The 27,033-nt window shown below is 41.8% G+C and overlaps 1 protein-coding gene across 1 annotated transcript; it reads right to left on the bottom strand.

Annotated features, from left to right (window-relative positions):
• Positions 1–17,353: 17,353 nt before the first annotated feature.
• On the bottom strand, positions 17,354–26,698 carry LOC126086299 (cytochrome P450 2G1). The gene is made up of 9 exons (XM_049902451.1): positions 26,519–26,698; positions 25,792–25,954; positions 24,261–24,410; positions 21,708–21,868; positions 21,298–21,474; positions 20,413–20,554; positions 18,087–18,274; positions 17,819–17,960; positions 17,354–17,535 (listed from the first exon to the last, which is right to left on the bottom strand). Exons 1-9 carry the CDS (start codon positions 26,696–26,698, stop codon positions 17,354–17,356), a joined length of 1,485 nt encoding a protein of 494 aa, XP_049758408.1.
• Positions 26,699–27,033: the final 335 nt, after the last annotated feature.

The following is a 27,033-nucleotide window of genomic DNA, read 5'->3' as shown; positions in this document are numbered from 1 at the left end:
TGGGAAATGGAGGACAAATCTGGCTCTCCTCCCTTTATGTTACTTATCAAGACATCTGGGTGGAGTAAAGTTAAATATTAAAAATAAAATCTAACCATAGGACTTGTTCTTTTTGGAGGTGGGGTCAAGTTGGTTCTCAAACATAACGACATTCTGTACAATAGAATGAAATGCTGCCTGACCCTGTGCCATCCCCGCAGTTTTTGCTATGCTTGAGCTTATTGTTGCAGCCATTGTGTCAATCCATTTTGTCAAGGGTCTTCCTCTTTTTCTCTGGCCCTCAACTTTACCAAGCATAATATCCTTCTCCAGGGACTGGTCCCTCCTTATAACGTGTCCAAAGTATGTGAGATGAAGTCTCCCCATCCTTGCTTCTAAGGAGCATTCTGGCTGTACTTCTTCAAAGATAGATTTGTTCAACCTTCTTGACCAAAAAAAAGGGTATATTCAATATTCTTCACCAACACCATAATTCAAAGGCATCAATTCTTCTTTGGTCTTCCTTATTCATTGTCCAGCTTTCGCATGCATATGAGGTGACTAAAAACACCATTGCTTGAATCAAGCACACCTTAGTCCTCAAAATGACATCTTTGTTTTTCAACACTTTAAAGAGATCTTTTGCGGCAGATTTGCCCAACGCAATATGTCATCTGATTTGACTGGTATATCCATGGGCATTGATTGTGGATCCAAGTCAAATGAAATCCTTGACAACTTCAATCTTTTCTGTTTACCATCATGTTGCTTATTGGTCCAGTTATGAAGATTTTTGTTTTCTTTTTTATGTTGAGGTGCAATCCATACTGAAGACTGTAGTCTTTGCTCTTCATCAGTAAGTGCTTCAAGTCCTCTTCACTTTCAGTAAGCAAAGTGGTGTCATCTGCGTATAGCAGGCTGTTAGTGAGTCTTCCTCCGATCCTGATTCTGTGTTCTTTTTCGTATAGTCCAGCTTCTCAGATTATTTACTCAGCATACAGATTGAATAAGCCCTGACACATACCTTTCCTGACTTTAAACCATGAACTATCCCCTTATTTGGTTCAAATGACTGCCTCTAGGTGTATGTACGGGTTCCTCATGAATACAGTGTAATGTTCTGGAATTCCCGTTCTTTGAAATGTTACCCAGAATTTGTGATGACCCACACAGTTGAATGCCTTTGCATGTTCAATAAAACACAGGTAAACATCTGTTTTAGGCTGGGTTCTCCAGAGAAGCAAATCCAGTAAAGCATGTACCCCCCCCCCCACACACACACACACATGCAGATTTATGTCAAGGAACTGGCTCGTGCCATTGTAGAGACTGAAATGTCCAAAGCCTGTGGGTCAGGAAAGAGGCTTCTTCTGATTCACTTAACTGCAGGGGCTGGTGAACCCAAGATCAGCAGGTCAGACATCAGGGCTCTTGCTCACAGGCTGAGAAGATTGGCAGGCAAGATGGCAGGTAAGCTGCTAGCTCAAGTCCCAGGGACGGAAGGCCAGATGATCAGGAGCCAGCTGCAGGACCCAGAGCAAGCAAAAGCCCACGAGTCTTGTCAGAAAGTCCACTTATATTCGATGCAGGCCAAACCCCCAAGGAAACTTCCTTTGAACTGGTTGGCTACTCACAGCAGATCCCATCATGGAGGTGATCACATTATATCAAATCACATCATCATAGGACTGTCAAGCTACATCATAACTGCCAAGCCACTGAGAATCATGGCCCAGCCAAGTTGACACACAGCTTTAATGATCACAACATCTTCCTGGTATTCTCTTCTTTCAGCTAAGATCCATCTGACATCAACAATGATATCCCTCATTCCATGTCCTCTTCTGAATCCAGCCTGAACTTCTGACAGTTCCCTGTCAATGTATTGCTGCAACTGCTTTTTGAATAATCTTCAACAAAATTTTACTTGTGTGTAATAGTAATTGTATTGTTCAATAATTTCTACATTCCGTTGATCACCTTTCTTTGGAATGGACACAAATATGGATCTCTTCTAGTCAGTTGGCCAGGGAGCTGTCATCCGAATTTCTTGACATAGATGAGTGAGCACTTCCGGTGCTGCATCTGTTTGAAACATCTCAGTTGGTATTGTTTCAATTCCCGGAGGCTCGTTTTTCACCATTTCACCTCAGCGCCCCTTGGACTTTTTCCTTTGGTACCATCAATTCTTAATCATATTGCTACCTCTTGAAATGGTTGAACATCGACTAATTGTTTTTGGTACAGTGACTCTGTGTATTCCTTCCATCTTCTTGCGATCCTACCTGCGTCCTTCAATTTTTAGTCCATAGAGTCCTTTAATAATGCAACTGGAGGCTTGAATTTTTTCTTCAGTTCTTTCAGCTTGAGGAATGCTGGGCATGTTCTTCCCTTTTGGTTTGCTAACTCCAGGTCTTTGCACATTTCATTACAATTATTTTGTTTTCTCGGGCCTCCCTTTGAAATCTCCTGTTCAGCTCTTTTATTTCATTTCTTCTGTTGGCTTTAGCTACTCTATGTTCAAGAGGAATTTTAGAGTTTCTTCTGACATCCGTTTTGGTCTTTTCTTTCTTTTCTGTCTTTTTAATAACCTTTTGCTTTCTTCATATATGACGTGCTTTGTGCCACTTCACAATTTGTCTGGTTTTTGGTCATTAGTGTTCAAGATGTCAGATCTATTCTTGAGATGGTCTCCACATTTGGTGGGATATATTCAGGTCGTCTTTTGGCTCCCATGGACTTGCTCTAATTTTCTTCAGATGCAGCTTTAACTTGCATATGAGCAGTTGATGATCTGTTCCACAGTTGGCCCTTGCCCTTGTTTTAACTGATGATATTGAGCTTCTCCATCATCTCTTTCCACAGATGTAGTCAATTTGATTCCTGTGTATTTCATTTGGAGAGGTGCACGTGTACAGTCACCGTTTATGTTGTTGAAAAAAGGTATTTGCAATGAAGATGTTGGTGTTGCAAAATTCTGTCATGCAATCTCCGGCGTCATTTCTATCACCAAGGCCATATTTTCCAAATACTGATCCTTCTTCTTCATTTCCAACTTTGGCATTCCAATTACCAGTAATTCTCGCCACATCTTTTTTTTTTCTTTTTAAATTCTGATCCTTTAGGTGAAAGTTTATGGAGCAACTCCGTTTCTCATTAAAAAATGTATACACAATCTTTTTCATGGCATCCGCTGCAATCCCATGTTGTGTCAGTACTCTCCCCCTTTCTCTTTCCACCCTGGGTTCACCTTGTCCATTGGTACAGTTTCCCTGTCACCTCCTGCCTTCTCATCTCTCTTCCTGGGCTGGTGTTACCCATTTGATCTCGCATACTTGATTAATGTAAGAAGCATATTCCTCAAGTGTGTTGTTATTTGTCTCATGGGCCAGCCTAATCTTTGGCTGAGAGGAGAACTTTGGGAATGGCTTCAAGTCTGAGTTAGACAAGTGTCCAGAGGCTATAGTCTTGGGGGTTCCTCCAGTCTATGTTAGACCAGTAAGTCTGGTATTTTTCTGAATTTGATCATTTGTTCTACATTTTTCTCCTGCTCTGTCTGGGACCTCTATTGTAATCCCGTCAGTGCAGTTGGTAGTGGTAGCTGGGCACCATCTAGTTCTTCTGGTCTCTGGGTTGTGCGGCTGTGATTCATGTGTTCCTTTAGTCCTTTGGACAAATTGCCCCCTTAGGTCTTTATTTATTTTTTTTTCTTCGTTCTGGACTAGAAGCGACTGATAGTTGTAACTTAGATGGCCACATGGAAGCTTTTAAGACCCCAGACACTACTCACCAAAGTGGGATGTAGGACACTGTCTTTAAGAACTATGTTCTGCCAACTGATGTAGATGTCCCCGGAGTCTATAGTATCAGTGCATCTTGATTGCATGTTCACTGAATTTCAGACTTCAGAAGCTGGTAAAAATCTTCAATTTCCTCATCTGTGGCATTAGTGGTTGGTGGTTATATGTGAATAATAGTCATATTAACGACTCTTCATTATAAAATCATATGGATATTATCACTGACAGCATTGTGCTTCAACATAGATCTTGAAATTCTCTTTTTGACCAAGAATGCAATGTTGTTCCTCTTCAATTTGTTATTTCCAGCATAGCAGACCATATGATTGTCTGATTCAAAATCGCCAGTACCAGTTCATTTCAGCTCATTAATACCTTGTTGTTAGGTGCTGTCGAGTCGGTTCCAACTCATAGTGACCCTGTGTACAACAGAATGAAACATTGCCCACTCCTGCACCATCCTCACAACTGTTACACTTGAGTCATCCTTGCAGCCACTGTCAGTCCATCTCATTAAGGGTCTTTCTCTTTTTTGATGAGCCTCTATTTTACCAAGCTTCATGTGCTTCTCCAGGGACTGATCCCTCCTGATAACATGTTCAAAGTATGTAAGACATAGTCTCGCCATCCTGGCTTATAAGGAGCATTCTGGATGTACTTCTTCCAATGAAAATTTGTTTGTTCTTTTGGCAGTCCATGGTATATTCAATATTCTTTGCAAATACCACAATTCAAGGGCGTCAATTCTTCTTCGGTCTTCCTTGTTCATTGTCCAGCTTGGACATATGAGGAGATTGAAAACATGGCTTCAGTCAGTCGCACCTTAGTCTTCAAGGTGACATCTTTGCTTTTCAATGCTTTAAAGAGGTCTTTTGCAGCAGATTTGCCCAGTGCAATGGGTCTTTTGATTTCTTGAGTGCTGCTTCCATGTCTTTTTTCTGTTTATCATGATGTTGCTTATTGGTCCTGTTGTGAGGATTTTTGTTTTCTTTATGTTGAGGTGTAATCCATATTGAAGGCTGTGGTCTTTGATCTTCATTAATAAGTGCTTCAAGTCCTCTTCACTTTCAGCAAGCAAAGCTGTGTCAGCTGCATAACCTAGGTTGTTAATGCATCTTCCTCCAATCTTGATGCCCCATTCTTCTTCATAGAGTTCAGCTTCTCTGATTATTTGCTCAGCATAAAAATTGACTTGGTATGGCAAAAGGATACAACAGTGGTGTACACTTTTCCTGACTTTAAACCACAACGTATCCTCTTGTTCTGTTCGAATGACTGCCTCTTGATTTGTGTACACATTCCTTACAAGCACAATTAAGTGTTCTGGAATTCCCAATCTTCGCAATGTTATCCATAATTCGTTATGATCCACACAGTTGGATGCCTTTGCATAGTCAGTAAAACACAGATAAACATCTTTCTGATATTCTCTACTTTCAACCAGGATCCATCTGACATCAGCGATGATATCCCTCAATCCACAACCTCTTCTGAATCCTGCTTGAATCTCTAGTAGTTCCCTGTGAATATACTGTTGCAGCCACTTTTAAATGATCTTCAGCAAAATTTTACTTGTGTGTGATATTAATATTGTTCGATAATTTGCACATTCTGTTGGATCACCTTTCTTGAGAATTGGCATAAATATAGATCTCTTCCAGTTAGTTGGCCAGGTAGCTGTCTTCCAAATTTCTTGGCATAGATAAGTGAGCACTTCCAGCCATACCTCCATTTGTTGAAACATCTCAGTTGATATTCCATCAATCCCTGGGGCCTTGTTTTTTGTCAATGCCTTCAGGTCAGCTTGGACTTCTTCCTTCCGTACCATCGGTTCCTGATCATATGCTACCTCCTGAAATGGCTGAACTTCGACCAATACTTTTTGGTAAAATGATTCTGTGCATTCCTTCCATCTTCTTTTGATGCAGAAACCCTGGTGGCATAGTGGTTAAGAGCTAAGGCTGCTAACCAAAAGGTTAGCAGTTTGAATCTACCAGGTGCTTCTCAGAAACATTATGGGGCAGTTCTAGACCATCTTATAGGGTTGTTATGAGTCAGAATCAACTCAATGGAAATGGGTTTGGGCTTTTTTTTTTTTTTTTTTTTTTCCTTTTGCTGCTTTCTGTGTGACTTAGTATTGTGACTTGAGGCTGGAATTTTTTCTTGAATTCTTTCAGCTTGAGAAATGCTGAGTGTGTTCTTCCCTTTGGTTTTCTATCTCTAGCTCTTTGCACATGTCATTATAATACTTTACTTTGTCTCCTTGAGCCGCCCTTTGAAATCTTATGTTCAATGCTTTCATTTCATCACTTCTTCGTTTTCTCTACTCGATGTTCAAGAGCAAGTTTCAAGAGTCTCTGCTGGCATCCCCTTTGGTCTTTTCGGTCTTTCCTGTCTTTTAATGGCTTCTTGCTTTCTTCATGTGTGACATCCTTGATGTCATTCCACAACTCGCCTGGTCTTCGGTCATTTGTGTTCAACGCATTAAATCTATTCTTGAGATGGTTTCTAAATTCAGGTCGCGTATACTTAAGGTTGCACTTTGGTTCTTGTCGCCTTGTTCTAATTTTCTTCGGTTTCAACTTGTACTTGCACACGAACAATTGATGGTCTGTTCTGCAGTGGGCCCCTGGCCTTGTTCTGAGTGATGACATTGAGCTCAATATCATCTGTTAGAACTAATGCCTTAAACAGGGTAAGTTACACCTAAGAATCAACAATAACAAAAATATAAACCAGGGAAAAGATAGGCAAAAGACACAAACACTCATTTCACAGAAAAGGAACTATAAATGACCCATAACATGTGGAAGATACTTAGCTGTACCAGTAATTGGGAAAATGCAAATTATAACTAAAATGATTAACCATTTTGTTTTTACCAAATTAGGGAAATCTAAAAGTGTCTGATAATATCAACTGATAGAGAATATGCGAAGCAATGGGAACTTTTTCCAGTGCTAGTGGAATTGCAAATTGTGCAGTAATGTTGGAAAAGTTCAGCTTTATCAAACCAATTTGACTCAATAATCTCCCTCTTAAATTTATGTATCCTGGAGATACTCTTACAAGTTTGCACCAGGAGACATATAAGAAAGTCATGAAACAACCCAAATGTCCATCAATAAGAGAATGGATAAAGAGACTGTGGTATTTTCATAAAATGAAATTGTTTATACAATATGCAATCCATAAGGAACTACAGCTACTTGGATCAACATGGATGAATTACAGAAACATAATATTGAGTGGAAAAAGCAAATAACAAAAGCATACATCTGGTGTGATCCCATTTTAAGACAAAACCTTGTCTTGTAGATTAAGTTCTTCATTAACATCATAGAGGTAGAATTTACAACACATAGGAAAATCACACCAGATGACAAAATGGTGGACAATCGCCCAGTACTGAGAACCATGGCCTAGCCAAGTTGACACACATTTTTGGGAACACAATTCAATTCACAACACTTGGGTTAAGCCAAGATGCTTTAGACACAACAGCAAATGCATAATCCATACAAGTAAAAAAATTGTAAGTTGAACTTTGTCAAAAGTAAAAACTTCTGTTCTTCCAAATACACTGTTTAGACTATGAAAAGATAAGTCATAGGCTAGGAGAAAATATTTGCAAATCAAATATCTGAGAAAGAACTTGTATTTAGAATATTAAAGAAATTGAAAAATTCAACAATTTTTTTTTAATAGGCAAAGGATTGAACAGATGCTTCACCAATAAGATATATGGATGACAAATAAGCATATGAGAAGATGCTCCACATCATTAGTCATTAAGGAAGTACAAGTTAAAACCATGAGCTAGTGAGTGCAAGTTAATATTATTACACCCTATAGAATGGCTAAAATCAAAACAACTGACAATACCAACTGCTGGTGAGGATACAGAGGAACTGGAGTGCTCATACATTGCTGGTGGGAATGTAAAATGGTATGTTATTGTCAGTAGCCATCAAGTTGGCTCGGACTCATATAGGACCCTTGCACAATAGGAGAAAATATTGCCTGGTCCTGCACCATCTTCAGGATTGTTAGTATGCTGGAGTCCATTGTTGCAGCCATTGTGTATTTTGAGTGCCTTCCAACCTACGGGACTCATGTTCAGCACTATATCAAACAATATTCTTTTATGATCCATAGGGTTTTCATTGGTTAATTTTGGGAATTAGATTGCCAGGAACTTTCTTTGTAGTCTGTCTTAGTCTGGAAGTTATACTGAACCTGTCCACTGTGGGTGAGCCTGCTGGTATTTGAAATGCCAGTGGCGAAGCTTCCAGCATCAAAGCAACATGCAAGCTACACAGTATGACAAACTGACAGACAGGTGGTTGGTAAAATAGCATAACCACTCAGAAGACAGTTAGGCAATTTCTCATAAAGCTAAGCATAAATTTGCCAAAATACCCAGCAATCCCATTCCTAGATATTTACACAATTGAGAGAGATGGAAACTATTTATTGTTAGGCGCTGTTGAGTTGGTTCTGACTCATAGCGACCCCTAAGTACAACAGAACTAAGCACTGCCCAGTCCTGCGCCATGCTCACAATCATTATTTTACTTGAGCAGATTTTTGCAGGCACTGCATCAGTCCATCTCATTGAGGATCTTCCTCTTGTTTGCTGACCCTCTACTTTACCAAGCACGATGTCCTTCTCCAGGGACTCATCCCTCCTCTTAATGTGTCCAAAGTACTTGAGACATAGTCTCGCCATCCTTGCTTCAAGGAGCATTTTGGTTGTGCGTCTTCCAAGACACATTTGTTTGTTCTTCTGGCAGCCTATGGTATATTAGATATTCTTCACCAATACCATAATTCAAAGGCATCATTTCTTCGGACTTCCTTATTCATTGTCCAGCTTTTGCATGCATATAAGGAGATTTGAAAATACCACGGCTTGGGTCAGGCACACCTTAGTCCTTAAAGTGACATCTCCGTTTTTTAACAAGTTAAGGAGGTCTTTTGCAGCAGATTTGTCCCATGCAATGCGTAGTTTATATTGCTTAAAAATATGAACTTTATTACGGGGCCTGAAGATGCCTGGGAAGTTTCAGGTAGATGGAGAGGTTCTAAAAGATGAGGTGCTAGCCCCTAAACTGGTATCTCTGTTTTTGTTTTCATCCCAATTCCTGAAGTCTCTTCTCCCAAGAAGCAGCTTGAGTGACCTTTGGAAAATGTGTCAGTGTAGTTCAACCTCTGACCACTGACCCCCTCGAGGACCCTCATTTTGCTCAGTAAAAGCAGAAGTCCTCATGTGGTCCACAAGATCTCCCACGATCTGGTCCTTGGTAACTTCCTGACCCCATCTAATTATCCCTACTCTCTCCCTTCCTCTTCCACTCTAACCACATTAGACTCCTTTTGGATTTTTGATCACACTCAGGCTCCTGCCTTTACAACTCTGAGATTTTTTTTTAAATCTCTACCACAAACGCTCCCTTCCCAGATACCATATGGCTTGCTCCTTGTGAGAGTGCCCCTAGCCACTGATACACATTTCTAAACCTGGAATTCCCTATCCCGTTTGCCTGCTTTACTTTTCTAACATAATAAATGATTTGCTTATTTTATTATTTATTGCCTACCGTCCCCACTAGAATGTAAGCTCCATGAGGACAGAATTTTTTTGTGTGTGCTTTAAGTGAAAGTTTACAAATCAAGGCAGTCTCTCATACAAAAATTTATATACACCTTGCTGTGTACTCCTAGTTGCTCTCCCTCTAGTGAGACAGCACACTCCTCCTCTCCACCCTGCACCCCCCATGTCTATTCAGCCAGCTCCTGTCAGCCTCTGCCTTCTCATCTCCCCTCCAGACAGGAGCTAGGGCAGGAGTTTTTGTCCATTTTGTTCACTGGTTGGATTCCAAATACCTGGAGGGTGTGCTGTGCTGGCCCATGCTGAGTATCTCATAAATATTGAATAATGAGGGAAGGCTTTCATTAACTAAGTTGATAAAGTTTAAAAATAGAATCATAGCAGCTGGGGGAAGCTAAACTATTCTTCAAAATGGAGTGAGGAGAATTTCAAGTTAAGAGTAATGGTGAGAAAGACCAGAAGGCAGGTGTTTCCAGGAAGAGTTGATGGGGAAGGGTGTGCTTAGGAAGAGGACAGTTGAGGCAGGGGTATTATCCAAGTTGCCCAACCAGTGAGTATCTCAGATGTGGGCTGGGGAAAGCATAATTAATAAGAGGGAAGTCTAAAGGTCCATTTGAAGTTGTTTGCGGTGCCTTACAGTGAAGTTGGAGCCTTGGTGGTGCAGTGTTTAAGAGCTCAGCTGCTAACCTAAAAGGTCGGCAATTGGAATGCACCAACTGCTCCTTGGAAACCCTATGAGGCAGTTGTACTCTGTCCTATAGGGTATGAGTCGAATCAACTCATCGACAACAGGTTTGGTTTGGTTTGGACAGTGAAGCTACAACACAAAATAAACTCAACTACATTGAACAGTTTGAGTTCCTAGGTACTTTTTTTGTTTGTTTTTTCTTGTGAAGGGAGATAAGAATCAAGAAGAAAAGATTATGACCCACGTTTGGGTCATTATCAGGTCATTTTCAGCCAGAGACAAAGGTAAAGAATGGACAACAAGAATTTGGTGGAGGCAGAAAGCCTAGCAGGAGATGACTATGAGAAGGTAAACGCTACAGGGGATTTTATAGAAATGTTGGGTGGAGCTTTACTTTTGTACTGGATGTAGAAGATGTACCCGTACCCGTTGCCGTCCAGTCCATTCCAACCCTACAGGGCAGAGTAGAGCTGCTCCATACAGTTTCCAAGGAGCGCCTGGTGGATTCCAACTGCTGACCTTTTGGTTAGCAGCTGTAGCTCTTAACCACTACACCACCAGGGTTTCCAGAAGATGTACAGCTCTATATTTTCAGAGTCACCCTAGCAGACCTTTGCTCCATGGTAGAAGTAATTGTGCCCGTCTTTTTTTTTTTTCTTACAGATACTGTGAAAATCTAGTGAGATGCGTATGCACACGTGAGCTGACATTGTTCTCTGATTTCTCCTTTCTCTCACCAGGGGGCTCTCAGCTGCCAAGAGGCAGCATTCATAGGTGGGGGTGGGGTGAGGTAGGGAGATGTTGCCCAAGCTGGAGAATTTAGGGGTGATGTTGATGTCCGAGTGGCAATAGCTGGCACAGAGAGAAGTTCTGAAGGATGGAGGAGAAGTAGAGAAAGAATTCCGTGTGGACCAAGGCCTTGCCCAGGCTGATGTGTTTTCTAGGGGAGACCAAAGGTCTGGATACTGGATGGTGGGCACCTTCTTGCCTGACCACCTCTCCAAGCCTCAGCTCCCTCCTTAGCACCTGAGAGTCACTGTAAACAGAACAAAACAAAACCCATTGCCATCTAATACATTCTGACTCATGGCGACCCCTGTGTCACAGAGTAGAGCTGCTCTGTAAGGGTTCTTGGCTGCAATCTTTACAGAAGCAGATCACCAGGCATTTCATTCTTGCCACTGCTGAGTGGGTTCCAACCACCAACCTTTAGGTCAGTAGTCACCACGGTATCCATTTTAAGAGTTTGTGCATTACATTTATCAGCTAGGGGCTGGGACACAGTAGGGGGCTCAACACATGGCCCTACTTCTCTTATGGTCAGATTCCTGGATGAAACAAAGGTTGAGGGACGAATGTAGGATGTTCCTGGGGAAAACTCTGTTGCAGTCAGTTGAAACCCTATAGCAACCTATCCAAGGAAAAAGCCACTAAGGCTTCTCTCTACTTGAAACCGGCCCTGTTCATCCAGGAAGTGTTGCAGATAGAAAGCATCTGAAGTCTTTGAGGACTGAACCAAGCAGGGGAAAGGCATCAGTGCCCCTGGATTGGAGAAAGAGACAGTGAGGGGATATTCAATGTCGAGGTATGGGGATAGAGAACCAGAGGAGGAGAAGGGTCTAGGGGAGGGAGAAAGGTGACAAGGAGGGTTCACGCCACCTTGGACAGAAGGAAGCCTCGGAAATGAGTGTCCCAGATGACCTTGTGGGGGATGCCCATAAACACAATGTTTGTCAGTCTCTGTATCTCGTGGATCACAGCATCCTTGTGGGACATCTTGACCCTGCCATCCACACTTGGAACCTGGTGTGGTCTAGTCACCTGGTTTATTTCTTCATGGATCTCAGCTGGCAGAAGCCAGAAGCATAGCAGAGAAGGGTGCAGAGAAAGGGCAGGAGGTGTTTGTGTTAGAGTACTAAACTTGGAAGCTAGGAAGGGCCATGCGTTCATATCTCCAGCAGACAGTGGGCTCTGAGAGTGCTGGCCGTGAGTTTTGGATTGCCTCTTTATACCTAATACCTGGCATGTGGGTAATACTCCATCAGGATCCATCAGACCACTGGGAGACACACAGGCCGGAGGCTTGAATGCCAACTGGGGTGTTTGGTGTCAATCTTGAAAGCACCAAGGAACCATGTCTTAAAAATAAACAACTCACCACATCATTACTAGATTGCTATGCAGATTTAAAAAAAAAAAATTCCAGAACACTTAATTGTGCTCATGAGGAACCTGTACATAGACTAAGAAGCAGTCGTTTGAACAAAACAAGGAGCTACTGCATGGTTTAAAATCAGGAAAGGCATGCGTCAGGGTTGTATGCTTTCACCATACTTATTCAGTGTGTATGCTGAGCAAATAATGTGAGAAGCTGGAATATATGAAGAAGAATGAGGCCTCAGGAATGGAGGAAGACTCATTAACAACCTGCAATATGCAGATGACATAACCTTGCTTGCTGAAAGTAAAGAGGACTTAAAGCACTTACTGATGAAGATCAAAGACCACAGCCTTCAGTGTGGATTACACCTCAACATAAATCAGAAATCCTTACAACTGGACCAATGAGCCACATCATGATAAACGGAGAAAATATTGAATTTGTGAAGGATTTCATTTTACTTGGATCCATAATCAACACCCATGGAAGCAGCAGTCAAGAAATCAAACTCCACATTTCATTGGGCAAATCTGCTATAAAAGATCTCTTTATCATGTTAAAAAGCAAAGATGTCACTTTAAGGACTAAGGTGCGCCTGACCCAAGCCATGGTATTTTCAATCAGCTCATATGTATGCGAAAGCTGGACAATGAATAAGGAAGACCAAAGAATTGACACCTTGGAATTACGGTGTTGGCAAAAAATGTTGAATATACCATGGACTGCCAGAAGAATGAACAAATCTGTCTTGGAAGAAGTACAGCCAGAATGCTCCTTAGAAGGGAGGATGACAAGACTTTGTCTCAGTAGCTTTGGACATGTTATCAGGAAGGACCAGTCTCTAGAGAAGGACATCATGATTGGTAAAGTAGATCATTAGTGAAAAGGAGGAAGATCCTCAATGAGATGGATTGACAGTGAGCTCAAACATAGCCGCTATTGTGAGGATGGATTAGGGCTGGGCAGCATTTTGTTCTGCTGTACATGGGGTCACTATGAGTCAGAACCGACTTGATGGCAACTAACAAAAACAACAGCAGGTACACTCACAATTTTGTGGAACCACCATCTCTCCATCTAGCTCAGAAATACTTTCTTCACCTCCAAAGGGGACCCCAGTAAGCAGTTACTCCCTATTCCTTTCTGCTCCCCAGACCCTGGCACCATTAACCTGCTTTCTGTGTCTACGAATTTAACTATTCTGATGTTTCATACAAATAGAATCGTACAATACGTGACCTTTGGTGTTTGGCTTCTGTCAGTGAGCATAATGTTTTTTTGAGACTTATCCACCTTTTAACAAGTATCAATATTTCATTCCCTTTTATGGCTGAATAATATTTGATTGTGTGGATATATCACATTTTGTTTATCCATTCATCAGCTGACATCCACTTGGGTTGTTTAGCTCTTGTGAATAGTGGTACTATTATCCATGTGCAAGTATTTGTTTGAATACCTGTTTACAATTTCTTTGGGTATAGAGTAGGAGTAGAATTTCTGGGGCATTCGAAAGAATGACCTGGAGATCTACTTCTGAAAAATCAGCCATTTGAAAACACTATGGAGTACAGTCTACTCTGACACACATAAGGTCACCATGAATTGGAATTGACTCCAGAGCAATTGGTTTATGAATTGAATTGTGTCCTACAAAAACGTGTGTCAACTTGGCTACGCCATGGTTCCCACTATTGTGTTGTTGTCCTCCATTTTGTGATCTGATGTAATTTTCCTGTGTTGTAAATTCTACCCTCTATGATGTTGATGAGGCAGGATTAGAGGCAGTTATGTTAATGAGGCAGAACACAATCTACAGATTAGGTTGTATCTTGAGTCAATCTCTCTTGAGATATAGAAGACAGAAGCAAGCAGAGAGGAGAGGGACCTCATATTACCAAGAAAGCAGTACCAGGAGCAGAGCACATCATTTGGATCCAGGGTGCCTACAATGAGAAGCTCCTAGACCAGAGGAAGGTTGATGACAAGGACCTTCCGCCAGTACTAACACAGAGACAGAGAAAGCCTTTCCCAGGAGTTGTCGCCCTGAATTCGGACTTCTAGCTGGCTAGACAGTGAAAGAATAAATTTCTGTTTGCTAAAACCATCCATTTGTGGTATTTCTGTTATAACAGCACTAGATAACTAAGACAGTGATTCTATGTTTAACATTTTGAGGAAGCACCAAACTTTCCCACAGTGGCTGCACAATTTAACATTCCCACCAGCAATGTATGAGTGTTCCCATTTCTCCACATCGTCACCAACACGTGTTGTTTTCGTGTTTATTGTTGTTGGCATAACCACTGTAGTTGGTGTCAACATTTGCATACAGGTTTTTGTGTTACCATAGTTCTCATTTCTGTCAGTTGTACACATATTTAGAAGTGGAATTGCTGAGTCTTTTGGTATATGCATGTGTAGTTTTATAAGAAACTGCCAAATAGTCTTCCAGAGTGGTTACATCATTTTACATTCCACCAACACTGTATGAGGGTTCCTGTTGCTCTGCATCCTCACCAGAAGTTGATTTGTCAGTTGTTTTGGTTTTAGCCATTCTGTAGGGCGTAGTGGAATTTCCTTATGGTTTTAATTTGCACTCCAATGGGAAACCCTGGTGGCAAAGTGGTTAAGAACTATCACAGCTAACCAAAAGGTTGGCAGTTCGAATCCACCAGGCTTTCTTTGGAAACTCTATGAGGCATTTCTACTCTGTCCTATAGGGTCACTATGAATCGGAATCGATTCGACACCAATGGGTTTATGGGTAATGTGTAATGGGAGTTCCTGACTTGTGCAAAAGGCTAATGCACTCGACTGCTAAGTGAAAATTTGGAGGTTTGAATGCATCCAAAGGCATCTTGGAAGAAAGAAGTGCTGAATTTATAAAAACTCGTGTGTTAGTCATCTAGTGCTGCTATAACAGAAATACCACAGGTGGATGGCTTTAACAAAAAGTTTATTCTTTCACAGTCTTGTGGGCTAGGTCATCAGGGTGGCAGCTCAAGGGGAAGGCTTTCTCTCTCTGTCAGCTCTGGAGGAAGATCCTTGCGATGCATGAGTCTTCCCTTGGTCTGGGAGCATCTCAGGCAGGAACCTCAGGTCCAAAGGATGCACTCTTCTCCTGGCACTGCTTTCTTGGTGTTTTGGGGTCCACACGTCTCTCTGCTCACTTCTCTCTTTTATATTGCAAAGATACTGGCTCAAGACCCTATGTAATGTTGCCGACCTCATCAATATAACTGCCACTAATCCATCTTAAAACATCATAGTGACAGGATTTATAACACATAGGGATAAAATTGTAGACAATCGTACAATCATACAAGGGAATCATGACCTAACAAAGTTGGTAGATATTTTGGAGGGATACAATTCAATCCATGAGACCCAGACATTGAAAACTCTCTGGAAAACAATTCTGTAAGTGACACACATGGATCACCATACCCCACATCCAATACATCAGAGATCCTGCTGGCTCCATCTTCACAACAGAGCCTAAATCCACCCACTTTTCCCCAATTGCACTGGTTCCAATGTGTCTAAGCTAAGATCACTGCTTTCAGGAGCCTCCAAATTTGTTTTTCTGCTTTTGTTCTCATCCTCACCCCCCGTCTATTTTCCATGCAGCAGCTAGAGGGAGCTTTTTGAAACAAATCAGTATATATCACTCTCTGCTCCCCACCAACTCTCATCCCCCATCCACCCCAAAGAAACCCCATCTTATTCAGAGTAAAATCCAAAATCCTCGTAATGGCCCAAGTCCCATGTGATCTAGCCTTAATAACTTCCTGGCCTCATCTCCTCTACTCCTCTCTATTTTTTTCTCCATTCTAGCCCCTTTGTGGATTCTTAAAAAAAAAAAAAAACAAACAGACAAAAAAAAAACCCAGACATGTTCCTGCCTTTTTAATCACTCTTCCAGGAAGACTCACTCCCCAGATACCAGCATAGCTTGCTCCTCCACTGGCTTGTGAGACCTCCCCTCATCACTGACACACAATTCCAGACCTGGAATTCTCTATCCAGTATACCTGCTTTACTTTCCTAACATAGTAAATGGTTGGCTTATTTATCATGTATATTATTTATTGTGTATCTTCCCCACTAGAAAGTAAGCTCCATGACGATAGGACTTTGAAAAAAAAATTTTTATTGTACTTTAGATGATGGTTTATACAGCAAATTAGTTTCTACATTAGACAATTAATACATATATTCTTTTGTGACGTTGGTTGCCAACCGAGGACGGGATTTTTGTCTGTTGTGTTCACTGATGGATTCCAAGTACCTGAAGGGTGTGCTGGCACATGTTGAGTATTCGATAAATATTGCTTGAATAAATGAATATATAAAAGAAGACGTTCATTAGCTGATAGTTGAGGGACATGAAAATGGGATGATAGAACCTGGCAGCAGGTGAATTATTCTTCAAAATGGAGTGAGGAGAATTTGGGAGTGGTGGAGAGAGCAACCAGATAAGGATGATGGGGGTTGTGTTTAGGGGCAATGACCGGGCACGATGGTTGAAGCTGGGGTATTCCTCAAGACAGCCCAACCAATCAGAGTTCTGTGATGTGGGCTGGAGAAATAGTGATTAATTACAGCAGAATCTAAAGGTCCATTTTGCTTTCTACACTGAAGTCACACACAACAATCAACATCCTACATTCAACAGATTTGCGTTCCTGGTTGCCTTTTTTTTTTTTTTTTTTTTTTTTTGCCTTTTGGAAGGAGAGTACATTCAAGGAGAAAGGGTTATGACCCACATTTGGGTTAACATCAGGCCAGAGGCAACAGGACTGCATAAGGGTGAAGAATAGACAAGGATTTGGTGGAGGCAGAAAGTCTAGCAAGTGGTCATGAGAAAGTAAATCTGAGAATTTTGCAGAAATGTTGGATGGGATTTTGATATCTTACTGAGTGTACAAAATATAGAGTTCTATATTTTCAGGGTGATCTTGGAACACCTGTGTTCCATGGCAGGTAATAATGCCCATCTCCTATAGATGCTGTGGAGATTTAGTGAAACAAGGTGGTTGGCTGCACCTGTACATGCAGGCAGATATTGTCCTCTGACACTGCTGTCTGAACCCAACAGGTGGCACTCAGTGGGCCACCAGGCAGAACTCATAGGTAGGGGGAATATTGCCAAATCCGGAGATTTTGGGGGTGATGTCAATGTCGGCAGGCGGCACTAGAGGACGCAGGGAGAAGTTCTGAAGAATGGAGGTGAAGTAGAGAAAGAGTTCCATTCGGGCCATGGCCTCACCCAGGCAGACGCGCTTTCCTGTGGGCACAGGGGAGGGTAGAATATCAGCTCACACAAGCACAGGATAATGGGACGGGGCATGGGGAATTTGGGCCAGACCACCTTTCCGAGCCTCAGGTGCTTCCAGTGCACCTCAGTGGGTCACACTAGAACGCACTTAAAGGGTTCATGTATTACCATGCCCAGCTAAGGGGCTCAACACTTGGCATTACTTCTCTTATACTCAGATCACTAGATAGACCAAGGGTCGGGGGAAGGATGTAGGGTGTTCCTGGGGGAATTCCAGTCCATAGCAACATACCAGAGGAAAAAGGAACAAAGGCTTCATTCTTCTTGAAACGGCCCAGCTCATCCAGGAAGTGTTGTGGATAGAAAGCATCTGGGTAGCGGAAGTATTTGGGGTCTTTGAGGACTGAACCAAGTAGGGGAAACACATCGGTGCCCTGGATTGTAGAAGGGGACAGTTAGGGGATATCCAATATTGAGGTATGATGGTAAAAGGGTAGGGACACATAAAAGAATAGAAGGTCAGGAGAGAAGACAGGGTGATAGAGTGGGTTCAACCCCACCTTGGGCAGAAGGAAGCCTCGGAAATGAGTGTCCCGGATGACGTTGTGGGGAACACCCATAGGCACAATGTCTGTCAGTCTCTGTATCTCATGGATCACGGCATCTGTGTAGGGCATCTTGACCCTGTCATCCACACTTGGAATCCGGTGAGGTCCAATCACCTGGTTAATCTCTTCATGGATCTTGGCTGGAAGAAGTCAGAAACAGCAGAGAAAGGGCAGGATGTGTTTGTGTTAGAGTACGAAACTTGGGAGCCATGAAGGGCCATGCTATCATACCTCCAGCAGACAGTGGGCTCTGAGGGCACTGGCTATGAGTTTTGGATTTCTTGTTTGTACTTAATTCCTGGCACAGGGGTGGTACACTATCATTATTCTCCAGACCATTGAGAGGGAGACGGCCTGGAGCCTTGAATGCCATTTGGGGCATTTGCTCTTGAAAGCACTGAGTAACCATGGGAGACTGATGAGCAGGGTAGTGTACTCATACTAGCTAGATTTTCATCAACATTTTTAGCAGGATGGGAAAAAAACAGATAGGCAACTAAGACAGGGTTGAAGCAAATGAGAAGCAGTTATGGGATAGTGATTAAAAGCATCCTTGGTGGAGTTGCCCTTCTGTCACTTCCTGAATGAGTGACCTTGGGCAAAAAAATCTTACCTATGATCTTCTGTTTCTTCATCTTGAAAATGGATGTGATAGCTATACCAAGATCATAGACATTTGAAGATTATATGAAATTGAATGTGCAATAAACTAAGACATGCCTATATGCGGAAGGTGTTAGGGGTTCAATTATGTTCTCCAAAGATATGTTGAAGACAATCCCTGGTACCTGTGAATGTAACATTATTTGGAAATAGGGTCTTTGCAGATGCAATTAGTTAGGTTATCATGAGATCGGACTGGAGTAAGGTGGGCCGGTATGATTGGTGTCCTTATAAGATAAGGAGAAGAGACACACAGAGACACGGAATGATGACAGTCATATGAAGACAGAGATTGGAATTAAGCTGCTACAAGCCAAGGAACACTGAGTGCTACCAGAAACTAGAAGAGACAAGGAAGGATATTCCCCTAGAGTCTTCAGTGAGAGCATGACTCTGCCAACACCCTGAATTTAGACCTCTGGCCCCCAGAAGTGTGAGAGAATAGATTTCTGTTCTTTTAAGCCACCCAGTTCGTTGTACTTTGTTACAGACACACTAGGAAACTAATGTAGAAGGTGTCCCGTAAATATTTGATTATTTATAGTAGTGAAAGACAAACTAGAACAAGAAGGGTGAGGTTATAAAAATGTGAGTGCAAACAAGTTAGCCTATCCCACCATCTGAACCAGGAAAAATCTGTTGCCTTGTTTTAACTTTATTGGGATTGAAAGGGGCTAAAATTGAGGAGATGTCTTAAGGAAGACAATGAGGCACTCATCTTGGTAGTTCCACAAACAGACCAGACTGCCACTTATCGGAGATGAATTCTACTTAGTTCTGGCACTGTGGTAAGCAGAATAATGGTCACCAAAGATGTCTATCTCCTAGTCCCTGAAACCTGTGACTATTAACTTATATCACAAAAAGGTCTTTGCAGATGCATTTAAATTAAGGATCTTGAGGTGGGAAGATTATCCTAGATTATCCAGGTGACTCTTAAATATAATCACACGTGTCCTTATAAGAAGGAGGCAGGAGGCTCAAAGTTAGAGAAAGGGATGTGAGAATGAAAACAGAAAAAGATTTGAAGATACTAACTGATGGTTTTGGAGATAGATGAATGGACTATGAGTCAAATATACAAGGATTACAGCTCTAGCAACTGGAAACGCAAGGAAGTAGGTTCTACCTTATAGCTTCTAGAGGGAGAATGGCCCTGCTGGCACCTTGATTTTGGTCTAGAGAAAGCCAGTTTAGACTTCGATTCCAACTCATAGTGACCCTACAGGACAGAGTAGAACTGCCCCATAGGGTTTCCAAGGAGTGGCTGGAGTCGCTGACCTTTTGGTTAGTAGCCGAACTCTTAACCACTGTACCACCAGAGTTCCTCCAGAGCTATAGGGTAATACATTTGTGTTGTTTTAAGCAACTAAGTTTGTGGTAGTTTTTCACAGCATCAATGAGAAACTAATATAGGCATCAAGTAGAAGATTAAATTAAATGGCCTTCCATGGATGAGATTCCAAGATTTTGTACTCATTATTTTTGGAGGGTCTATAGCGCACTGAGTATAGCTTGAAAAGTCTCAGACTGTAGGATTCTAAGGTTTAAAAGCATGTCTTTCTTCCTGCTGGGAGTCGGGGCACCAGGAAAACATGTTGAAGAGAACCCTTACCTTCCACTTCAGGATGTTTCATGAGCAACAGGAATCCATAGCGAAGGGTGGAGCTCACGGTCTCCGTGCCAGCAAAGAAGAGGTTGAGAGTGGTGAGGACTAAATTCTTGAGGTTGAATTCTGTGTGGGGGTTATTTGTATCCTAAAAGTGAGGAGGACAATAAACAGAATCACCCTTCCCTGTATGTCTTCCTATTTCCTCCCTGGGTTAAGGGAAGGGTTTTGTGAAAAGACAATATCTGGGTAAAGCATGTGGGTATCTGGGGTAGAACATTCCAGGCAGAGGAAACAGCAAGAGCAAATGTTCAGAAACAGGGGGTACTGTTGTTTTAGAGGGACAACAAGGAGAAAGCCAGCGTGGTTGTAGTAAGGTGAATAATGGCAGAATGGAAGGACAAGAAAGTAGAGTTCTTTGTGAATTTGAAAGTTCTAGGACATGATGGTGTATAATTCTAAACTTCTGAGTGCTTAGGTTCTATGACATAAAAATATAAATTTCTGAACTTCTAAGATTCTATGAATCATAAATATTGAACTTTTAAATTCCTAAATCACCAAAACATTTAACATCTAAGTCTCTCAAATTCTAAAATTCTAAAACTATCATTCTACTTTTCTACAGATTTATCTCGCTGGCATATATGATTAGAAAGGTATATGGTTTTAATTGTCCATGATTGTAACACTTTAAGATTCAGTGATTTATGCTAAATTTTTGAGAGTTTACACTTTAATGGTTTCTACATTTTATTTCTAAATGCAAGAAAACCATGTGAAACAATACTTGCTCTTTTGTCCCCAATGTGTTTACATATAGTTTTATTGAGACAAGGCCTAGGAATTGAGAAAATGAGAGGAAAGTGTTGGTGGAAGGGGAAGAGATACCTGGTGCATCTTGATGATGAAGCAGTCAATGAAGTCCCGAGGTTGTTGGGGGTCAAGAGATGCTTCGTTGATCCTGACCCTAGAAGCAATGAAGTCCTTGAGCTCCTCTATCAGATAGTAGATTCGATTGTGTCTTCCTGGAAAATACTGCATGATTCCGGAATACATATCATACAGCTGTGGGCAACAGAGCAGAGAAGATTTGTCACTGATGGGGCTAACATGAGCTGAATCTAGAACCACAAAGCTGGGCTCAAACTCTAGCACGGGGTCTGAGGCTTGGGCATGTCCCTCCACTCTTTGAGACTCGATACTTGCGTCCCAGGATGGGGAGGATTAAGTCAGTTATAAGCAGGTGATTATGTAATTGAGTTTGGGGTAGGGCGGGCAGAGAAGTGGCTGGTAGGCACCTGTGCCCAGGGTGTGCTCATCTCGATGAAACTCTCGTTGATCAGCCTCAGCAGTTTCAGGAACTGCTTGTCCTCATAGTCAAAGCGGCTTCCGAAAACGACAGAACTGATGACGTTGGAGACAGTGCGGCTCAGGAAGAAGGTGGGGTCGATGGGGGCACCTGGTGATGAGAATTGTCTACGTTGCAGGAAATTATTGGGAACATGGGATGTGGAATCGCTCAGTCCTGCATGGAGTCCTAGCTTTAAGACTTAATATCATGTGTGAGTCACTTCATTGTTGTTGTGATTTTGAGCCTAGATTTCCCAATCTGCAATTTTTTTTTAGAGCCACTTTATTGATTTATGAGAACTCAGTACAGTGGTACATGTAAAATGGTTGGCACGCTGCCTTGCATGCATTAATTACTCAATAAACGCTAGAAGGCCTTGACATTATTATTTTTTTGTACGTGTTTGGGGGATAGTGTTACAAATTTGGGAAAGAAGTACTAGTAAGAGATATATACAAAAAAGAATGACTGGATTCTGAGTCTTGCTCTACAATTGGTTCTATTTGGGCTATTAAGAATATCCTCCCCCCCCTTTTTTTTTTCCCCCTAGGCCTCCGTCGTCTCCATCTGCAGAATAGGATGCTGGTGTCATGTCAGTGGATTTTGGGACATTTTCCACAGAAAAATGTACGTACTCACATATATGCAAATTTGAAAATGTTTCTGGGCATAGCTAGATGTTCAAGAAATCTTTTTCCAGAATTCTATATATGTAGATTTGACTTGTTGGACACTAATGACAAAAGACCAGATGAGTTGTGGAATGACATCAAGGATATAATAAATGAAGAAAGCAAGAGGACATTAAAAAGACAGGAGAGAAGGAAAAGACCTAAATGGATGTCAGAAGAGACTCTGAAACTTGCTCTTGGAAGTCAAGTAGCTAAAGCAAAGGGAAAAATCTTAAAGTAAAAAAGCTGAACTGAGTATTTCAAAGAGTGACTTGAGAAGAGAAAGTAAAGTATTACCATGACATGTACAAAGAACTGGAGATGAAATACACAAAAGGGAAGAACATGCTCAACATTTTTCAAGCTGAAAGAACTGAAAAAATTCAAGCCTCAAGTTGCAATACTGAAGGATTCTATGGGGAAAATATTGAACAACGCAGAAACCATCAAAAGAAGATGGAAGGAATACTCAGTGTCACTATACCAATAAAAATTTGCCCAAGTTCAACCATTTCAGGAGGTAACATATGATCAGGAACCGATGGTACTGAAGGAAGAAGCCCAGGCTGCACTGAAGGCATTGGTGGAAAACAAGGCTCCAGGAATTGACGGAATACCAATTGAGATGTTTCAACAAACGGATGCAGCTCTGAAAGTGCTCACTTGTCTATGCCAAGAAATTTGGAAGACAGCTACCTGGCCAACTGACTGTCAGAAATCCATATTTATGCCCATTTCCCAAGAAAAGTGATCCAACCGAATGCACAAATTATTGAACAATATCATTAGTATGACATGTAAGCAAAATTTTACTGAAGATCATGCAAAAGTGGCTGCAGCAGTATATCAATAGAGAACTGCAGAAATTCAAGCTGGATTTAGAAGAGGATGTGGAACCAGGGATATCATTGCTGATGTCAAGTGGATCCTGGCTGAAAGCAGAGAATACCAGAAAGATGTTTACCTGTGCTTTATTGACTACGTTAAGCCATTCAACTATATTGGTGAAGAATATCGAATATACTATGAACTCCAAAAGAACTGTCAAATCTGTCTTGGAAGAAGTACAACTGGATTTGCAAGACTCCATCTCACATACTTTGGACGTATTACCAGGAGGAATCAGTCCCTGGAGAAGGACATCATGCTTGGTAAAGTAGAGGGTCAGCGAAAAAGAGGAAGACCTTCAACAAGATGGATTGATACAGTGGCTGCCGCAATGGGCTCAAGCACAGCAACAACTAAGAGAATGGTACAGGACCAGACAGTGTTTTGTTCTGTTGTGCACAGGACCTCTATGAGTGGGAACCTACTGGACGGCACCTAACCGCAACCTAACGACATAGATAGTCAAAGCATTCACATAGATGCTGTTAAGCAACCATGGAGCCCAGGTGAGGAATCTGATTTAGAGAAAAATTTCTCTCTATCTCTTATCTATTTATCTTGGTATTTCTCAGCTTCTGTGTCTTTTCTCTCAAGACCTCAGTGGTTTCTGACTTTATTTTTGGATGGGATTGGACTCTGTAAATAATGTAATGAAATTTAATGATGTATCCAGCAAAAGGCACAAGCTCATATATCCCCAAAGTAGACATACAATTTCAGGAGTTCACAGACTCCCTCAGATTAATTGAGATTGAGGTTCTCTGGACAAGGTCTTTCAATTTTTAACATTGAACCTGACTAGAAAAATCTGTGAAGCTTAAATCAAACTTTTTGTCCACTCCCATTATAGTACTTCCTCCCACCAAGGCCTACCTTTTCTAAACTGAGCTTTCTACAACCACCTGGTCCCCTTATAGCTCTCCTCTGTGTGACCCCAGTACCGTCGGTCTTCCGTAATGTCTCCAGTAGGTAGCCAGCCTCCTCCTGGATCCGCTCCTCAATGCTTCGCTTTCCCATCCCAAAGTCCCGGAGAATGGTCAGGGAGAAGCGGCGGAGAATCCTCCATCGTTCACCATTAGCCAGGGCTACACCTGCCAGAATCTCAGTGTCAGGCCATTGTCTCCCCTCGCCCCCTTATGTCTCCAACTCTTGCTGGACCATGATGGAGACATATCATGAAAGCTCTAAATTCTTCTCTCCAGGACCCCTTCCTAATTTCCCAGTCTGGATGGGGAGACTAAGGTTGCCTCTCTATAGGATCCTTAAATACAGCCTAGGGCTGAAGTGAGGGAAAAGGGAATCAGAGTAGAAAGAACCAGGGGGTATCAAGGAGACCTTCTCAAAGGGGAGAGAGCTGGATAAATACTTGGATGAATGCGTAGGAAGTTTGGATAGTAATGGATAAAATGTCATGTGGAGCACCCTGAAATGGGCAAGCACCCTCTATTTTCTATATACCTCTTGTAGTCTCTGGACATGTACCTATAAGTACACACAAGCTCAGACCTGGGCATCAACATATTTACACAAAAGGAGTTATTACTCAGTAAGAAACATTTAGAGATTCCCAACCTAATTCTTCCCCATGATTCTTCTACCACATTCCTTCCCCTCTCCAATGCTCCTTCTTCTTAACCCCATCCAAATTTCTCCCCTTCTGCATCCAATACCTTTTTCCCCCCAACTGAAAAACAAAAGCAAAAAGAAGAATTTAGAAGGGACATTTGGAAAGTTAATGACAGGGTAGGTGGTTGGATAGAAGGAAGAGTTTATAACTGGACTGATGTATGGATAGAAGAGCTAATGGATGGGTGAACAGTTAATGGATGCATGATTTAAGAATTGAATAGATAAATGGTTGTAAAGATTAATGAATGAATGAATGGAAGTATAGGTAGGTGAAAGGATAAATGGCAGGTAAAGGATAGATGTCTAGATATTTGTACAGAAAGAATAATGAATAAATGTATCTTTGGGTGGATGTATGAATCAATGAATAAGTGGGTAGGTGGACATAAAGGTGGAGGGAGAGATGGATGGATGGAGTGAATGAATGATGTGAGGTTACTTGTAATTGAAGGGTATGAATAGATATAGATGGATGTGTGGGTAACCCTATAATAGGGGATGCAAGAGCCTATGTGTTTAGAAAGGTATGAAGGAAGGTTGGCCATGAGGGCATGTGTGGGTACACAAAGAGTATAGCTACTCCATTAAAAGTTAGAGCAGAAGTAGCACAGCAAGCACTCTGGAGTCAGTAAATTGAGTTCAAATCCTGGTTTTTCTACTTATTCACTCTGTGACATTACCTGAGATTTCTCACCTTCAGCTTCCTTATTTGACAAGTTAGTACAACATTAGCAGTTCTCTCAAGGAGTCCGTGCAGTATTGCATGTAGAGTTCTTATCAAAGAACCTCGGGCATAGGAAGTACGTTATAAATATGTCTGTTGTTATCATTGTTGTTACCTACCATGACCTAGGAAGTTTCGCTCTACGGAAGCCAATTCTCCACGGCCACTGAAATCATCTGCTTGGTCTACCAGGGCCTCCTTCACTGCTTCATGTCCACATAAAACAACTACTGGCCTGGGTCCCATGTACACAGTGAACACAGGGCCATATTTCTCCTTGAGCTAGGGGTGGAAGAGGACAGAAGAGGAAGATGCTGGTTACTGCACCAAGTGTAGATCAATCAAGGATTGTAGGGGTGGTGATTTCAGGAGGTCACTGACGACGGTAGGAAGAATAAAGTGTAAGCCCTGGGTTTGGAAAGACTATTGAGAAAAAGACATAGAAGCTTGGGTTCCTGTTATCTTGGGCAAGTCTTATCACCTCAAGCCTTAATTTCCTCATCTGTAGAATGATGAGGAAATGAACTCCAAGATCTATGCTTCTCTTTCCAAAATGCTAAATTACCAAAATCCTAAGATTATCATGATACTGAGTATCAAAGTTCTAAGACGAGGTCAGTGTGAGTGTCCTTGTGTTTAAGAATGTAAGTCCTTAGATTCTGAGAGTCTGAAGTCCCAATATACTAGAAGTCTGTGCTACCAAGGTTTTGAGAGTCTAGAATTCTAAGATTCAGAAAGTCTGCGTTTCCAAGATTCTGTGTTTTCTAAAGTCATAAGCTTCTAAACATAACTGGCTACAGAATTAAATGCTTCCATCCCTGCCCAAGATGAGGTAAACAGACTCACCTTCATGAAAGACTGAAAGGTGGCGTCAGTGCGGACTTGCAGGATGTTTCCCAGGAAAGGCAGTGGCATGGGGCCTGGGGGCAGCTTCCCTCCCTTGCTGATTCTTTTCCAGGCAATGAGGATAATCAGACAAGAAAAGCAGAGTGCTAGAAAGATAGTGAAAGCCCCTCCTAGCTCCATGGTGCCAGGCGGAGAACCTGTATACAGGGCCCCAGGTCCTACCTAAATAGGTTTTGGGAGATCAGCTTATCTAGTAGTGTGAATACCTGGAATTTTAGCTTTCTGGGTATTGAATACCATCAGGGAAGAGTTTGCTTTGTTGTAACGTAGTTATATAACCTCTAATCTCCCACCTGAGCAAATGTATATCGAATTCGTCCAAGAAAATCCTCTGGGGCCATCCCTTCTGTTCACATTTTTAGCCCCCAGTCCTTACACCCCAGATCAATGCCTAGTCTCAACATCTCTGGGTGGGGTGTAGGAGTCAGGTGAGCATCATTACTAGGCTCTTATGT

The sequence above is a fragment of the Elephas maximus genome, chromosome 11 (genome assembly GCF_024166365.1).
Source record: "Elephas maximus indicus isolate mEleMax1 chromosome 11, mEleMax1 primary haplotype, whole genome shotgun sequence".
Lineage (NCBI taxonomy): Eukaryota > Metazoa > Chordata > Mammalia > Proboscidea > Elephantidae > Elephas > Elephas maximus.
This window is presented reverse-complemented; position numbering and strand designations above follow the sequence as displayed.

What these genes read in the sequence shown, in the direction of transcription:
- LOC126086299 (XM_049902451.1), bottom strand. Translation starts at nt 26,698, where the DNA reads ATGGAGCTAGGAGGGGCTTTCACTATCTTTCTAGCACTCTGCTTTTCT. An exon ending in GAAACATCCTGAAGTGGAAG is followed by an intron (nt 18,275 to 20,412) that starts GTAAGGGTTCTC and finishes GACTTCTTCCAG; the next exon opens with CCAAGATCCATGAAGAGATT. An exon ending in CTTTGTTCCTTTTTCCTCTG is followed by an intron (nt 17,536 to 17,818) that starts GTATGTTGCTAT and finishes CTGTGCCCACAG; the next exon opens with GAAAGCGCGTCTGCCTGGGT.